Below are 18,936 nucleotides of genomic sequence, written 5' to 3'. Positions count from 1 at the left end.
GTCAGGACATCCTAAATGAGGCTTTCGGATTCCAAGTATCTTTTAAAATTCTCAGTGCCTCTTTTGATTATGTGCCCCAGGGGCTGGCTGGAGATAAGCGGAGACAACAGGTGAAGGTGTAACAGTGAAGACAGAGAAGAAGCAACGCAGCGCTTTTATGATTCTGCAGGAAGCCGAGCTTATTAGATGCGTGATCAGCACTTTAATGACTTTAATGTTCTCTCCTCAGCGTTGTGGCTACGGTATCCTGTTGCACTCATGCATAGGCTGTCATGCATACATTTCAGAGGTTGGAAAAACACGACAGAACGACAATTTATAATTAAAACGTTTACATATAACATCTTTTATTCAACGAGTGCCTTAGAAATCCCTAAAACTTGGAGTAAACAACAGTCAGAACAGCACAGTTAGATTGGTAATATAATCCCCAAGAACAAAATGTATATTAGGTTGTTTTCTGATGCTCATCCCCAAAACACACTGTTGATTTTGTGTCTCTTGAAGAACATCTGCTTTCAGAAAGTGGCTCACAATACAAGTAGAGAGAAATTAGGAACACAACTCAGCCATTGTTCTCATGCGCCCTGGGTTTGAGAAGACTTCCACACATTCACACACACACACACACACATTGCCTTGAGGCAAGGAAGGCCAGTGACATCAAGTGTATTCAATTCACAAGGAGGCATGTTGAGGAAACTTGAGTCGCGGTCTGGGAAGGCGCTTTGGAGGTCTCTTACCTCCACCGCAGTCGCCGGTGCTTGAATAATCGCAAGTGCTATCTGCCTGTAACTTCATTAACTGAATGTGGGGAAACAACCCTTGAAATAACAAAGTCACAGCTCTGACGCTAAAGGTTTAGACCACACATGTCCACGTACTGTGCAGCAGATACATGTTAGAATGGATGACCTGAAATTAACACGAGGATAACACGTTTTTTAGCGCTCAGTATAAAACAAACAATACTCTAAAGGCATGGGGAGCGTAATAATAAAAGAGCAAATAATCACTGAGGAGTTATTCAAAATACAAACATACTGCTTGTGTTCCTCTTGAATAAATACATTTCAAAAATACATATATTTTTATCTTTTCATATTCTTTTTGCTAGAAAATTTGAAAGCAGCTATGTATGTTTAAAATATGGCATTAAATCACTCAGTAAGAGCTTTTATCAAAAGCCCCTGAACACATCTTCTTAAAGAAGCACTGCATATCATAGTTCTCTCTCACAGCCGAGGACTTCAGAGTTAAAAAAAAAAAAAAAGGAAAGAAGGAAGAACCGTTTCTTCAGATAGTGCAGGGAGACATGACGAAAATCCCTCAACAACTCAATCATCTTTTCTCAGATGAAAACATCTCCATGATTGTGGATTAGAGGCAGCTCTGATGATGAAAAACGCAACAGTGAAAGATTGCATATCTGGGGTGCCACTGAGGAGAGATTGGACCGTCCTCTCTCCTGTAACAGCCACATATTGCTTAGGGTTAGCGGCGAGGCCGTATTTCTGCGACAGAGTAATGAGGACACTGTCGGGGAGGAAACTTTTTGACAACTAAGTCGGAACATCTCTGAGTAAAAGTCGGAAAGTTCACAGGGTAAAGTCCAAAAGTTTGAGAAAAGTTTGTAATATTTCAAAAATAATGGTGTTGTGAGAAAACAAATTATAATATATCTGAAAAAAAGTCCTGTAATTTTCATAATAACCATATACTTGCTGTGTAATGTTTTGGCTGTTATATTTTACAAACATTTTGTTTTCTTTTACAATTACTACAGCCCTAATTCGTAAGAATAAATAATTTCAATATGTGATCATGATTTTATTATATGAATCATGTATTTGTTTTTAAATAATACAAAACTTAAAAGAATAAATTCAAAAAAATAATGTTACTGAGTATTAAAATAAATCTATGAGAAAACGTTTTGATACTAAATGTATACATTTATTTTTGAGAATATAACAACCAAAATATTAGAAGTTATATCAGATTAGATATCCACGCTTGTATTGATGAGCAATCCTCATCAACTCAATTTTCTGATATTTACAAAATGTACTTTAACTAAAATTATAACTTAAAAAAAAAAATATTAGGCCTATTTCTTGAAATGTAACGAATTTGTTCCCAAAAGTTTTTCCCTCTGAAAGTGGCCCTCACTCGTCCATTGTAGTATTTCAGACAGTCCTCAGTGTCACAGGGAACACATTCAGTCATCCCAGCCAAAAAAACGTCCCGTCATCTGGTAGAACTTCATGTTGAAGGGCCTGTAGAAGTCCCGGAGCCTCTGCACCACCTCGGGGTCAATGTTCGGATGGGTCCTCCCTTTGGTTTTTCCCAGGCAGTGGGGCTTGCTGCTGCCCTCTGCCTTCTTGAGGCACGGGAAACCCTTGGTCTGGTTGAAGTAAAAGTGTTTGTCCGTGATGATCCGCTTGAGCCCCAGGAAGTCCTGCACGCGGCCCAGCTCTCCGGCCGGGTCGCTGATCAGACGCTCGCCGCTCACAAACAGGATCTGGTCCATGGGGAAGTACTGCAGCCAGTTGTCCAGGTGCTTGGCGTAGATGCCGATCTGGATGGCGCTCCACGAGGTGTCGATGAGCCCCGTAGTCCTGTTTTTGAAGGTGAGGCTCTCGAAGGAGGGAATGTCCGGCTTCTTGGACAGTGTCTGTGTGTAGTCTGAGATAGCCCTGGTGACGGGGTCCCTCACCACCACGATCAGCTTGGTGTCCCGGGACATGGCGGAGATCCGGGCGGGAACCTCTCTGGTCACAAAGTAGCTGGGGGTTTTCTCCATGGTGATCTGGCCCTCCAGAGTCTTGGGCATCAGCTCCCTGGAGAAACAACAAAGAAGAAGGGAAAGTGAGATATTTTTTTGAACCTCTGACTGAAGCACACCAAGCCACTGACATACTTGTACAACCTCTCTTACTACAATAAACATTACAACTGGATGAACTCAGGCTAAGTCATCAAATACTCTGAATCCAATCAACCAAAAATAACACTGCTAACAGCGTGTTTGCAGCAGTTTATTTATTTGATCTCTATCAGGTGTGACCAAATGTTGATTTGCAGCTTTGGCGCAGCACCACGCTCGTGTCTGGATATAAAGACATTCTCGCGGTGATAGAATGCAGATGCTACCTCAAGTGATCCTTAATGTAGCCTGAGGGTTTATGAAATCAAGAACGGGACTCCCCCGGGTGTATTTGAAAGGAGGTATTCTTCATACTCGTAGAGCGCAGCAGGAAGAATATCAATCCCTATACCCATACTATGGTAGTGCTGGCTATGAAATATTGATACTTGAGCCAAAAGGCCCTCTCAGCATAATTGATCACCTTCCTGTCTCTACTTATTTCGACAAACATCAAGAAGCTATTTCGATGCTGCAGGTTTCCAGTAGTTGTGGTTTATAATTGTGTTCTTTAAAAGTATTTGGGGTTTTTGGAACTTGCTCCGTTTCTAAGTGTTATAATCATTCGATCAATCATAAGTGTTGAAAAGAATATTTAGATCAAAATTACTTTCAACTAATCAAACCCTGAGGTCACAACACTTGAGTGTAGATTTTATTTAGCCTCCTCTCACAAACAAACTCACAAAAGAGGCGGTAAACAAGCTAATCCATTCGTCCGTGCCACCCCTCCACTCCTCTTTCTCCACTCCCCCTCTGTCCATACTTCCTCAGGACAGTGAATCTAAGCAAAGCGGGTAAAAGCAGCTCATAAATGATTAACGTGCCCTCCTCGTGCCATTTAGAGCCTCTACAGAATACAGCTTTAAAATTCACCAAAGTACAGAATGCAGGCGTCAATTATTCATCTGCCTGGCTGGTGCTGTTTAAACCGAGGACTGGCGCTGACAAAGTGGCCCAGGCTGCTCCCAGGGCAGTTTGCTGCCCGTGACAGAACTACTGAGACCCTGAAGGCGGGAGGTTGTCTGAAATTTCTGACGGGACTGGAGGGTGCTCGATACTTAAATCTGCTGTTTATGATCGTTCGGTGTCAAGCGCTCGCACACGCAATCAACGCACGGCTTCTGCCTACCATCAAACGTCTTTCTCTGATGTGAGGGGCGTCGTTTTTCTGCCCTTGCAAAAAGGCTGGTAAACAATCATGCTCCGTTTAACATACACAGAGCGAAATGAGACAGAGGGCACCAAGATGCTTGCTGAGGCCAATCTTTACAAACAGAGTGCATGTTTGAAAAGACATCAGCTGTCAGCATCGTTGCGATAGCTGCTTTCTCCAGCATGAGCCTAAACAACTTAACATTCCTACATCAGATAAATAACTTTCTGAACAAATTCAAGTTTCCTCTGCTCAGACACGGCTATGATTAAGGTTGGCTGTGGTTTAGGCACAAAAATGATTTGGGTCTAGGGTTAGGGTTGATAGAAAACACTGAATAATCTTCTCTTGTACCGAAGTCCAGTGTTTTCTTGACCCATCAAACCGCCCGACCTCCTCACTCGGTGGATTTTGTGGCTCTTTAACCGCTTCACACTACTTTCCTCCTTTTCTCCCAATAGATACGAGGGCAGTGTCTCATGCCAAAAATATTTAGGATAGACATTATGACAATTAAACTAAAGACCATGTCAGAGTCCACTGAGGCGCCAGCACAAAGTGAGTGCTCGCCAGTTTTCCGTGGGGTTGTTGCAGGATTTGAAACAGCTTCCGGTTGAGCTCAGCACATGAGGTGAAACGGATCTAAAAGCCATAAGTCAATACCCTCAGGCCAGTGTCAAAACACATCCAGTTTATGTGGTTGAGCAGCCTGAGTGGGTTTTCTCTGTGACGAGCCGATCACAGGGTCAGCACAAGGGTGACATGCAGGAAGTGGTCGATAAGAGCAAGAGCAGCAACGCGAGTGCACCAATGTCTTGACGTCCGTTTGACATTGACCATAACCTGACCCCCCCCCTAAAGTCCTCTCTGTATCTGCAACCTTTCCAACAGCTATGGACGAGACTTGTCTCCTCTCACATCAGCTCTGCCTCATCGCCCACAAGAGTCCAGGGTGAAGCTTTAAGACAAACCCAATGTCATGGGAAGACAACAGCTACTAGGCTCAGTCAATAATAGAACACGGAGACTAATTATTGATAAATGGGGATCTCTGACGCTGGCATTCAGGTTGTCTTCCTGTATGACTTCCTGCGTATAGTGGCAACATGCTGATTTGGAAACAACCAGGCGTCTGAAACGGCCCCTACAGCACAACAACTTTATGATGCAAAGGAGAACATTATTGTGTTATGAAAAAGAAATGAGCCAGTACCAAAGGAAGCATCCATATTTGATGGCATGTGTGGAGCTTGTTCTTTGGTCGATGCACTCACAGTGGTGAGGGCACTCGGCGGGGTGGGAATGGCGGTGGGTTTCAGGGTCAGTGTATGTCATACGGTGTGCAACATGAAGACAGGCATGTTTGGAAGTTCAAGTGTGGACTTCATGAAGCACTCACATATTCAGGCTGATGTAAATTTTATAGTTACTGGTAGAATGGTTTCAGGTGCATCTGTGCAGTCATATGAAAAACATACTGGCTGCATTTTTTATTCTTGTTTAAACTAAATTTCCTTTTTAAAATTGCACTTCTATAACACTTTTGGAATCTTTTACTAATAGCAGCTAATGTAACTTCAGATTACTCGCTTCAAGCAGAGATGAGCTCTTTTAAGATAATTTCTGTCTAACGCAAGGGGCCACACTGGGTGCGTGTGCAGCGCCACTCAAGCGGGCAGTACAGCTGCTCTAATCCGATAACACGGGCGCTGAAATGAAAAGCAAGACATTTTACGACACGTGTGCGGCCCGGGTGTAACGCTGCACCCACATTTCTTTTTAAAATATTTAAAAAATCCGTTGTCTTCAAACATTGCACAGGTCTTTTCCCCAAAACCTATAAACAGACTTAAATGTGTAAACAGCACTGCACTGAAAAAAATTCAATTTAAAGTTCCCTCATCCCCAAGGTAGTTTTTGACTGGACCAGACTTTTGAAAATGACACCCTGGGCTCTCGGGATGTTATTTGAAATATATGATTAATCAAAAAATAGTAAATTGATGAATGAACATAAATGTTGGTTGCAGTCTGAGCACTGATTCGTTTTCTTTGAGACACATATAAGTGACCAATGCACACCAGTGTTATATACGTTCTCAGCGCTTAAGTTTCAGTTAGGAACAAGAGACGCTTGGTTTTACAGCCAGTGAAGTACACTAAGGTATTTCTTTCCATACTACAGCAAAAGCATACGGTGCTTTCTAATGAAACTTTATTGGCAGGGTGGGTGATGTAACAGATGACAAACCGTCCAAGTGCTTGAGATTTACTGCGGTTCCAGATTCTGCTTTGATGTCTTCATCGTGCTGCTAAAATACGACTCCCTGAGCACACTCATGCATGAAGCCCAGGCAGCGGGATCCACTCATGAAACAAGACACAGACCCACAAACCAAATAAGAAACATAGCACATGAACCCTGGCCTGACCCTTAAATCAAATTCCCTGCTCTGGCATGCATTTAAACACTGGACAGAAACACACACACATAAAAAAAACAACATTTAGGATGACTAAGAACATCACAAACAGCTTGTGTACATGACAAAACATAACACATGTTGTAATTGTACGTCATTCCGCTCATATGGAACCAACTAGCTGGAAAGAGATGCCAGGACTTGTTCAGGCAACTCCATTCCCTAATAAAAAGCCAACTCCAATGTACACAGTAAAGTGCAGTACATCACTCAATGCCTCCTTTGTAGACTTGTCTATAAAGTAACCACGTCGGAATAAAAGGCCCGATGCACGGCTGCTTTCGTTTCCCCGCTGAACGAATTTTACTCGCAAACCAATTCTGCTCTGCCCTCACATACAGGCTGTGACTCATGTCTGCCTGTTATATAAATGCCAAAAAAAGTATGAACGCACCATAAGGTCTTATTTACTGTAGATCGGGTGCACACATAAGATGACAGCATGACATATGAATTAGGGAGGAGTAGAAAGCTAACAAGCGATCAGTTCCGAACAGGGGCCGTTTCCTCGCGTTATCCTGGACTTTTCAGAAGTAGCCTTGGATCTGGGCCAATGTCTGTCAATTGACGGGAGTTGTAAAGACGTAGAGGCAAGTGGGCATGAGTTCTGTCCACTTCTCCCCCGCAAGGCTTTGATTAATTCTTCCTCCTCCAGCAGGGAGGCCTGGCAGGCATAAATACACACCCACGGTGTTCCCTTGTCCTTACCGCCAGATAATAATCTTGTAATTGGCTCAATATTTCTGCTGTTTTCAGGCGGAGCGAAGGGCCAGCGAGGGCTTGGACTTACCAGATATTTTCCAGGTCAGTGAATGCTAGCGGAGGTCACAGAGACAGCAGGAGGAGGGGTGTTTGGGGGGTGATTTAGTGTAGTGGCTGCTGTGCGGTGAGGGGTAAGGCCATTCCTCTGAACTCGGAGCTTTACTGCTCCGTCAACGTTGTGTAACAACGCAGCTCTTTACCTGCCCTGCGGGCTGTAATCGCCGGCACCACATGACTCTGGGATCCCCACAGAAACACTAACGAATGACAAACTGACGTGTTCGCCATAAACTCTAATTCACCTCCCTTAGTAACAATCACATGTTTAAGGGGCTGGGCAGAGGGCAGAGCAATGTGTTGGTTGGATGGTGAGAGGTCCAACTATTTATAATTCAGGGATTACAGATGTGAGCTTCCCAGCAGCAGACAGGCCAGATCAGGATAATCGTCCATTTTATGACCCTGACGGTTTCAGTCCTCCAGGATCAGTCCACCTGACCCTGTTCTCCCTGCACAGGATTTACAATCCTCATGTCACCTTTGCCTGCACACCTGCACTTTACAGCTTGTTTGTCTGATGATCTGATTCTATATAAACCCTTCTGACAAAGAAATGTAATTGAGGATTGATATTTTACAGTTAAACCAAAAATAACTATGAATAAAAAGCAAACAAAACTAAATACAAAGAACTTGAGTCAAGAAAATAAATAATAAATAAATAAAATGCACGTCTTTCCTGTCATCAATTTTTAGTTTTGGTTTAATTTAGGAAATGTAAATGTTGCCAAAGTGACTGTGAGAGGCTCGTGTCGCCCAATTTTAACCAGCCAACGGATGTAGGGGGTGCTTATTTCAAGTTTCTGCGCTTTCCCTACCAAAGTAATGTTCTGCAGAGATTTGGATTTTTTTTTTTCATCCTGTTTTATTCGTTTTCAAGCTTTCGAACGACCAGTTTCGACACTTCAAAGCCTTTTTGTTTTTCAGATTTCAAATATGGCGTGATATTTTCCCCATAAAATGTCAGCTATGAAAAAAGGTCTGTGAGTCACTAAAATTGTTGTTGCATTTGATTCTGATGAAAGTTTGCATGCTCTCTCTGCTTCCCTTTGTACGCGAGTGGAGAGTTCTAAAGAAAAACCTCAGACTGAATTCTGCTTTCTTGAATTGTTTTTCATCACGATGATCGATTGTGACTCGATTGTGACATTTTGCACAACTCGGTTCATGTGTAGCTAATTGCTTCAGTGGACACTTAAAAATTTTTTACTTAAAAAGAGCTTATTTTCTAACCAGTCATAATTGCTAAAAAAAACACAGTGGGTTTCTCACATGGTTTTCATACAACCTTGGCCCCTGTTTTAGTTTTTGTTCCCATTGATTTACTCAAAGCAAAATCATTCAGTTTGATGAATATGAGGGAATTAGCTAGAAATAAAAATGGGAGTCATGCTCGGTTAAGAATACAGAACCGAATTATCTTATTCGTGAATCAAAAGGAAATGTGTTCTTTTGAGTTGAGACGGAAGAATCCAGGGTGGGCTCCTAGAAATACAGGGTGAAATTGGAGTGGTACATGGGAACTGTAGGGGGTAGGAAGCAATTTTGAGAGACATACAATTACTAGATAAGAGGCGTCTATTCTTGGAAAACGACATGGGAGGACAGGGTCCACTGTTTTCCTCAGGGAAATGACAAGCTTGTGATAAAGAGTAAGAAGGAAACCCTGCACGACACTGGGGACAAACAAGATAACAATGTCACCGTGGATGAGAAACGTTAAAAAACATGTCTGCGTTTTATTTAAACGGAAAATTAATTGTCAGATTGGCGATGACACATGTTTCACATTCAGGATGTGAACGAGTTCTGTGGAGGTTCTGTGAGGGAGGAGAGCTGCAGATTAAGATTTAAGATGGAGGGAAACGGTTTAAAGTTAAACTTTGGCGTCATTTATAAAATAACGTTGTTAAAAACTTCCCAGGGATGTGAAAAAGGAGGATAAAGCCTCCTGTCCTCCCTTATAGGCTGAGATGGAGAGGAAAAACAATAAAGGAAAACCAATCAATAACACGAAAGCAGACTGGAAACAGTCAACATGGTAAATGTACAAACCCTCACAAAGTTGTGTTGTCTATTTTCATTTGTCTTCAAATTCAGTCGCGGTAGCTGGTGAAAACATCATAACACACACTTTAAAAAAAAAAAAAAAGTAGTGCTGGCTTGTTGCCATTACAATTTATCTGAGTCGAACGTCTGGCTACACTTGGAACATTTCTATTTTTTATATGCACTGAAATATTAGCGACCTCATAAATAATGTCTGGACAGAAAAAATAATCAGACCTTTGTGATTTGTTACTGGTTGAACTTCATTATAAATGAGTACAAGAATAATATTGTATCATACACTGTGGTAAAAACATTTTTTACATAAAATCTAGTGTAAATAAATCTCCCTGCTGGACACCCGCCTCACCACTGAACCCCTCGTTTTTTTTCCTATACAACAACCGCTCTGCGATTGAGTAAAACATTTATAGAGTTAGCTTTGCAGGATGTTCTTATAAATTTATCAGAAGTGTTTTTAACAGAATCCTTCTCTTTTTTTTTCTTCCTCTGTGCTGAGTGTAAGTCCCAGGTTGATTGCATAAGGGAGGGAAAAATACGCTTTATCTTTACGGCAACTTGCTTGTGAATAATTCACCCTCTCGAACAGTGGAGGAAGAGTGACTGAGGGTAGTAAAAAAGAATCCGGGACGCACACTGAAGCCATTCCAAGCTTTTTAGACACCGAGGAGCAGAGTCAGATTCCCGTCTACGCTCAGGCTGCGTATCAGCACCGAGGAGAGGGGTAGAGGTGAAGAGTGGGGTGGGTGACAACGGGTGAGAGTGATGAGGAGCAGAGAGCAAAAATAGAAATAAGAAAGAAAACAGACACTGTCAGAAATATCCTCCTTATATACAGTCTATGGAAATATCCCATTTATAACCTTGTTTATAATTTGATCCCAGTGTAGTATCTGTATCGGAGTCTAGGTTTGTAGATAAGAAAACTTTTTTACAGATTGAACTATGCAGAAAAACACTTTGGACGTTTTTTAAATCGTGCCATTACATAGTTTGTCCTCAACATATGTTTTATTATCATTATTATTTGGCATTCATGCATGTTGCATTCATGTTTTCCTCTTTATTCATAGTGAATATCTCTTATAAGTCTTTGTTTTAAATTGTAAATATCAGAGCCTTGATTGTGTATTATAAGGGCTTCATCCTCTGGAGACCACGACCAACTGTTCTCTACGTGCTGTGGTGACATCACTGGAGCCAACCCACAAGAGGAGCAACAAAAAACAAAGCGAAATAGTTGATTCTATGTAGGCTACGTGCTGCAAGAATCATTGTATCCAATTCCCCTACTTCTCAAACATTGTAGATATTCACTGATTTATATTATTATTTTATTTTCCTGCAGCCTGGAGCTGTTTATTTTCTCTCAGCGCTGCTCAGACATTGTTAGCGATGCCCCGATTTGAGTGAATTATGAAAATATACGCCTCGCCTGGTGCTTTTGAGCGCTTGAATGTTAATCCGTGCTCAGTTCTGCTCTCCGTACCTTTACTCCTTTGGATTTCCATGTGCATTGGTGCAATTTACAGCGACGTGCGACCACTTGGATGTGTGTCAGCGTTGGGTCGGAGTAAACCAAGAAAAAGCCTGAGAATTACACGAGACGTTATTTGCCTGGAGAGTCTGAAAAAAACCCACACACCCTGAAAGCAGCCAGAGGAGTGGAGGTCACATTTTGATATTAGTGATTTATGTTCCTTTAAAACAAATTACTATAAAGTCAGAGCTAACCACTAAATATAACCCGAAGACGAGCTCTGTATTGTATCTAATGTCATCACATGGGGTGAATGTGTCTCCTCTAGCAGCGGATTCTCAGACACGGAGCTCACATTACTTTTTCATATTTCTCTGACCCACTTGCTCGGAGTTACACGTGTGTGAGACAGAGCATGTGGAAATGACTCTTCAGCGGGATCAGCTTTGGCAACGGCTCACTGCTATTTTTCTTTCTGCCAAGTCAGTGTTTAAGGTCTCATCAGCTCGGGGGAGATAAGACACCTAAACTTGGGCTTAATACCAAAGCTCATTTTCAAGGTATTGTGTCTCTTGAATGTTCGGTTCTACAGTGAAGGTGGCTTCATTGGGGAACTGGTCCCTCTATAGCCCTCCTCATCCTTCCTCCATAGTTTCTTCTACTGGAATAATCTGAGGCGGAGGAAAAAAATCACAGAGGACCACTCGCCTCAAACGGAAACCATTTCAATGGGTATTTAAATTCTACATTTGCGGCTGATTTGAATACAAAAAAAAAAAAAAGAAAAAAAAAAAAGCCCTGTGTCAAATGCATGAGAGCAAAATTAAATGTGAATTTGTTCAGAGCCAAATGGAAGGCTTTGATGGGACTGCTCTGCAATAATTACCCATGACAAAAGGCTAGGGCTTTTGTCTTTGGGACCATTACCATGGTGATTTTCAAGCTGCTGAAACATTCAATATAAACATTTCAGTCTGCTGAATACGCCGCACAGACTGTCACTAAAAAGATATCCGCGACGAGCCTCATTTCTGCTGGCACGCGTCCCGAGCGTGTGCGCCTCCGCTGCCGCTGCGGCTGCTGCTGCTGCTGCTGCTGCTGCTGCTGCTGCTGCTACTGGCCTCGTTGAGAAAAGAAAAAAGACATAAGAGCCTTCGCTTGTGATTCAAGAATGTGGCTAAAAGGCTGAAGTCTGATAACGTAAGCCTGGTTTCAGATCATTCTATGAGCACAGCTGTAAAATGAAAAAACCTAAACACTCCCTCCCCCCCGTCTCTCTTTGTTGACAAGCGTGCACAAAAAATCCTCCTCTTCAGTTTTCACCAACTGACTCTTTCTATCTTTTTCACCTGGTGCTGAACTGTACTGTCCATCTTCAACCAATGAGAGCATGCCCCTCCCTCTCACTAAACACAGGCCAGTATAATCCTGGACAATAGTTTCATTATCAGCGCGAAGAACCACTGACGATCATTTGATTGTCTTAATCTTGGGAATGTGCTTTAACCGATGGGTGATTTGCTCAAAATATGGCCGTAGATAAATTTGCATCCAAATGCATTAATAATGCAGCAAAGCGTGACTCTGTTATAATGTTCACTTAAAAGCGATTTCATTATTTTTCTCAATGTGGAGTACATCCTCCATTAACCTATCCTGGTGTAAACACCCTGAGACCGAGGGAACAACGATGCTCTGCAAAACTCTTAAGTATCTTCAACCCTGAGCTGCTTTTACTTGCATCTGTTTTTCATTACACTGTGACTCAGACTTGCTATGGTTTGTGTTTCACCATAACAGTTGATTAACATCCAGTGGGGAGCTCCTGTAAAGACGAGTGACGCAGTGTCATGGTTACCTACGATACAGGGAGGAGAGTTTCAGAAGGTTTCATTGTTGTGCAGCATTTACAGTAAAGAAAAGGCTGCCAATGAAAATAACAATATTCAAATCCCATTTAAAACCAAAAGTGCAGTCAGAGATCCCTAACGCATCTGTGACTGGTTCCTCGAGGATGTAAATCTTAAAGGAGACACGATGCTTCAATCTGTTTGTGAATGTCAAAGTTAAAAAGCCTGAGGTGGCAAAGGAAGCTCCTGGCTAGAGTTCAGGTCAGGTTCGGTCACGTTGGCTGGGATCTCTTTGATTTCTTACTCTGCACATGCCTGTGATCATGGAAAACATAGAAGGTCGAGTCAGGTTCAGATAGCTAGTTAGTTAGTTTTCTCGTGAAGGTTTGGATTGGACAGAAGATTGCAGCTCGAACTAGACTCAACTTCTCTCCTCCGCAGAAAACATAAACTACATTCCCAGCATTCATTTTGATGGAGTAACATGTGACTTGCTGTAAAGTTGTCGCTCATAAACGTGTATTTTAAGAGATTTCGAAAAGCTATTGAGAATACACACTATCTATTAATATTATCATCTTATTGTTGATTTTCACGTATAGAATAACAGGGAACATTTCTAGCTTTACCTTTTCACAGACAATGTGAAGACAGAGGTCGATCTGTAAAAATCTGAAAAAAGATATTTAGGGATTGAACTTGAAGCTTAGAGCTGTGTGTGTGTGTGTGTGTGTGTGTGTGTGTGTGTGTGTCGCTGTAACTACATTATAAATTAGAATATATTTGTCACGTCACTTTAACCACACAGATTCACATTTACACAAGATGAAACGCTCGTAGCGACGGTGTCACGTGTGTCCTCAAAACCAGAATCTTATTCAGAATGGCTGCTTTAATCTTCCACTGTATTTCTATCTCATAGCCACAAGACAGGTGAGCATGTCAGTGCACTAATAATAATACAGCTGCTTTCCAAATCATACTGTACCACACACACACACACACACAATTAAAATAAGAATTTGACAGGTTGAAAGCCCAAGTCTGAGTCTTGTTGGCATACTTCTGAGAGCCCTGACTGTAAACCGCCTGGGATTTTCTAAAATAGAACGACTTCTGAAAAGGAGTCATTGTTCTGTTCAAATGCAGCATATAGAGAAGCCAAAATTAGTCAGGTAGTATCTTAGCCAACTGAGCTGGAGTAGACGGGGGCTGGCAGATCGTCTCGCTGTAAACTCAGACCATCTTTCTATTTTACTCTCAGACGCCGTGGACGTCCTCGCAGCAGCGGGCCGATGGTGTGGGTTCAAACTGCCGTCGTGCTGAATTGCATTTCAGTTTTTACTCTCCCCTGCAGTACTTTGTCTCAGGACCTACAGGCGGCAGAGGGCAGGAGTCAGTAACACATAATTTCCACATGAAACCCGATAGCTGTGACATAATGAAAGCCAAATATTTGACAGTTAACTTTAAACAGTTTTAGGTGCACGCGGAGTCAAGAGTCTAAGCTTACCTAGCTTAACAAAAAGTTAACAAGATAGCAAAACAGTGCTGCACATATGCATCGCATATGAAACCTGCAGGATCGAGTTTCTGTTTGCGCTGAGAGAGAGAGAGGGGAGAAGAAAAGACATTGTTAGATACTGGGAGAGGGCAGCGCAGGGAATGCTGGGGATAAGAGTCAAGCATCAGGCAGACAGCAGTATCGGGGAGTGTAGAAGTGATTACACTGTCTCCAAGCTCTCTTCCTCGCTGTCTCCTCACCCCATTTCATTTTCTCCCTCCTCCTGCTTCCCTCGTTCCATCCTTCTACAACCCGAGCTCGGAATACAAAGCGCCTGGCACCGTCACATCGCTTCCCTCATCTCTGTGCCAAGCCACGGCGAGAGCACACCAGTGAGCTCGCACCCTCTGCACTGTCCCGCCACCACAGAAGAGGCAGAGATTAGCATGTATGAATGCTCCCTCTTATCACTTCTTTTGACATAAACTCATTACATACGGGCTCACACAATCGCCCCGGCTTTTTATTCCTAGATTGTTGCTGCTCGGAGGAACAGACGGAGGCAGATGAAGATAATGTTCGCTTACTCACATCGAGGAGCTTTAAATATTTGATAGGGATTTTCTTTGCTTCACCTTAAACCTCCTGGTGAATAAATAATGAGTTTGGTAATAACAGGTTACCAAAATGATTTATGCTCACCGGAGATGAGAATGTATGCAGTTCGGGGAGGCAGCCAGGGAGGAGCTGGGGTTAAAGACATGGTCGAATGCATGATTTCCATTTTGCGTCCCTTGCATTATCCATTAAATAAATAGCCCAGGGAAAATGGAAGTTCGTGCTGCTCATTTCTGTTGAGGCAGCAGGGCCATGCATAACGAACAGGTGATGTTGAGTTGTGTGAGGTCGCAGTGCTATCAGCACCAGTTGCACAGGCTCGTGGTGATGGGAAGCAGTGCCAGTGAGGTGAGGCAAGATGAAGAACAGGTTGTAGCTGAAGGAAAAGTAAAAATTACCCAGTGTGGAATGTCAGAGAGGCTAAAACGACATAAAAGAAGCTAATGTGGGGCCAGCCATCGCCTGGGGCTGGGCTGTGACCCAGAATTCAGCAGACCCCCAGTGAGAAACCAGGAGGCCCCATCACAGTCGAGCTAAACTGGTCACAAACCAGGAAAACACCTCCTCTTCCTCAAGAGACGGTAGAAAGGTAACCCCATCCGGGAAGCCGGACTGAGGGTGCAAGATAATATGAAGCGCAACGGAGAACTGCGGCTTCTGACGAGCTGCTGACAACGTGCTAATGTTTTAGTCTGTCAACTCTCTGTGAGCAAAGATGGATGGTTTTAGAAACAGAAAGTAATTACGGGGCAAAACCTCATTGTTGGGGTTAGAACCATGCACGTAGTGTAGTGACGGTTTCTTCTTTCTCTCTGCTATAAAGGTCGTTCTGCTGGAACTGGACAGTGAGAAAAAAAAGGAATGACACAAAACCAGGAACGCAAGTGATGATCCATTTCAAAATCCACCCAGATTTGGTTTGCCTGCCATATTCAAGGAATCTCTTCTTTTATTTCACTTTCGTGTTCTGTTCCTGGATTTCTATGATGGATTACTTACTACTTTGACTTGTATTACGAAAGAAAGAAGGTCTTTGCACAAGGTGCATGCTTCAGACGGGGTTGTACTTAGTTCCTTTATTAGTCAGAGTACCATCTCTGTGCTTATTACTTTCCGTATAATGCACCAAATACAAATATTTCAGCATTACCTCCGAACCAGCTGGTTCATCTGAAAGCACATAGTGATTGCTACGACTGCCATTTTTAAGGTCCCACAGGTGGCGTCGCAGATCGCAGCAGTTACAGGCGAGGTGTAACGAGAAAGTGTTTTTGGTTGAAAAATTATGTGAGTCATCAATCAATGAACTGTTTCCGGGAAACTACTTTATCACCGTGTTTTTGTACCCAACCACAATCCCACTGGAAAGGTTTTACTCATATTCCTGTGAAAAATATTCTTACTAAGACCATGACTGGGATTTCAACTGAATCGCTCAGTGCTAATCGTGAGTGACAGAGCAGAAGAGAGAGGCGCCGTAATGCACAGTAACAGTTCTAAGCCTGCTGCCACGGGATCCAGATGATTGGGTTCTTCTGCAGAACGTATGCTTCATTTTAATACTTTACCTCCAGTGCTCATATGGTTAAGCCTTGGAGCTGAGCCAGAAGACTGACTAAAAAAGGCTCTTACACTTGAACGGCTATAGATTAACAGTTATCTCCTTGAGAGATGTTGCACTTCATTCCTTTACGAGCAGGTCTGCGGTGTATTTATCTACGCCATTACAGCGGCGAGGCCTACGTAGCTCTTTCCCGTATCATTCCAATAACGAATGTTCTAATTCTCACCGAGGCCTGTCTGATTACCAAGACAGCGCTGTAACCCAATCTCATGTGAGCTGGTGGATTCATGTACCCGGGGTCCCCAGCTACACTGCCATGGATATGGCAAATGAGGTGTTCAAGGGGGAGGGGACACATGTTATCAATCAGGGGGTTATTTTTTCACTATTTCACACTGATTTAATCGTCCTAAAAACACATTAACATTGAGGGAGTGCTCCACAGAGAGATAATGGCTGGATATTTGCGCTGTTATTGAGTCAAACTCTGCCAGGCTTGAATGACGGATGTGCCGCACATGCAGAGAGAGGCTGCGGCGTGAACAAATGCGGTCCATCCAAATCACAATTAGAAAACAAATAAATAGAGTGCAAAGACAATGGCAAGGAGGGGCCGGGTGTGCACAATCCTTCAAGAGAACACACTGACGGAGAAAAGAAGCAAAGCAAAACGAAATGCATATTAATTCCATTCATATTCATGACAGTGGAATGGAGGCTATTATGAACCACTTTCAATCACATTTGCATTTACATTATGGGGCTGTAATGCAATACCGACCCCACAGAATAAATGGCGGTGAAGCAAATGTGAAAGTGTTGCAAACAACTGCTGTAGCATTGGCTTCATAGAGTTTGTCATGAGAGTGTTAGTTTGTATAGCTGCTTTCGGACATGCACTGAACTTCGGATAATCTCCTGAATCTGTCTGGAGTAGCTGTATGTGAGAACGTAAATGTCCGAGTCAGTTGCTGCGGACATTCTCCAGCCTCCGAGTAAATACTCTGGATAATTAAGCTGAGAACACAGCAGGAGCTCACCTGGACCGGAGTATCTCCTGCTGCAGACCCCAATCTGTGGCCATTCTCTGGACTTCATATGTGAAACAGCTTATGTGTCTGCGTGTGCATGTTCATACATTCACCTATCTGTTCAAACACGCTCCTCTAAAGTGCAATTTTGTTTGTCATATGCATCCAAGAGTTCATCAGAGAGAAAGAGAGCTAGAAACGCTCACTGGCACTCGACTGCCAGGAGTAAAAGCTTTGTGGGTGAGGGGTGGAAATCCCTCGTGCTGGATTTACGCTTTGCCAGGACCGACCCCTGTTTTTAAAAGCCAGTTGGATACGAGAAAGAGAAATGAAACATAAGAGCAAAAGCAGGGCGGTGAAAGAGAAAATTCACTGCTGCTGCTGCTGCTGCTGGGCTGAGTGGAAAATAATATGATGTAATAAATGGTATGTCAGAAACAGACCTGCCCGCGACAGCCACAGAGTCTGTGCGGGAATGTGTGTGTGTGACCTACGTGCGCATGGATACGTGCTTTCCAGTGCATGTGTGTTGAAGACTCTCCATTAGCGCTCACATAACATTTAGTGGGACAAACAAAGCACAGAATCATCAGTGAGGACCGCTACGGCTGAGGTGATGGTGGCGTGACCCCTTGACGATATGAGCCTAATTGCACGCAGTTGTCTCAGAGGGGCTGTAAATCAATGCTCGTTGTGAATCCTAAACTATGAAATCAATACAATTGCATCTCCGCGGCCATAATGAGAATCAAGCTGAGGGTCAGGATTTTATATCAGCATCATATCTGCTCATTCCAGTCGACTAGAGCTCAGGAAGGTGTGAACCGCATGTTAAGTCACAGCGCTGGGATTAAAACAAAACAGACGTTAGGTGTTTTTTTTAATCAAAGCAAAATAGCACAACAACATTCACTGTGATTAATAGAGTAATAATTCATTTTTTTCTTGCTACTGTCTATTGTGATAGAGAGTGCTTATTAATGACTGTGGTACAAGGGTTGAACCGTTGTCAATGTGAAGGAGAGCGTGACTCCAAATGTGTAGGAACAACATGTAAACCTACGGGGGGGCCCTGAACTCTCATTTGTGTTAATCAAACTTCTCTAAATTGTTTGTATAATGAAATTATGGCTGCCAGGGAGGCCTGGGGGACATCAATTAAGCAGATAAGCAAATGAAAATAAATCACTTTTTATCGAATGCGAGGCCTGCGCGCCTGTGTGTCCGGTAAACACAGGAAAAACAGGAAGTGATTCTTTTCAGCGATTTGTGGGACCATAAATCCCAGTGACAAGCAATCTCAGCTCTGTTCGAGGAGCTGTGGGAAACCGCAGGAGGCCAGACACAAATATGACTTCCTCTTCCTCTTCAGAGCTAAAGATGGAATAATGTATGATTGTCGTTTGTAAACAATGTTAATCATGTTAGT

The 18,936-nt window shown here is 42.9% G+C and overlaps 1 protein-coding gene across 1 annotated transcript in view; it reads right to left on the bottom strand.

The window, feature by feature from the left end:
• Window positions 1-315: 315 nt before the first annotated feature.
• The window catches only part of LOC109640640 (heparan sulfate glucosamine 3-O-sulfotransferase 3A1), a 30,178-nt gene continuing 11,557 nt past the window's right edge, over window positions 316-18,936 (bottom strand). Inside the window, exon 2 of the mRNA XM_020104746.2 lies at window positions 316-2,843. Coding sequence (XP_019960305.2) covers window positions 2,222-2,843 — 622 coding nt within the window. The 3' untranslated portion in view covers window positions 316-2,221. The remainder of the gene's footprint in view (window positions 2,844-18,936) is intronic.

This window comes from Paralichthys olivaceus, chromosome 21 (assembly GCF_024713975.1).
Source record: "Paralichthys olivaceus isolate ysfri-2021 chromosome 21, ASM2471397v2, whole genome shotgun sequence".
Lineage (NCBI taxonomy): Eukaryota > Metazoa > Chordata > Actinopteri > Pleuronectiformes > Paralichthyidae > Paralichthys > Paralichthys olivaceus.
The sequence above is the reverse complement of the archived record's forward strand: the minus strand, read 5'-3'. Positions and strand labels throughout refer to the sequence as shown.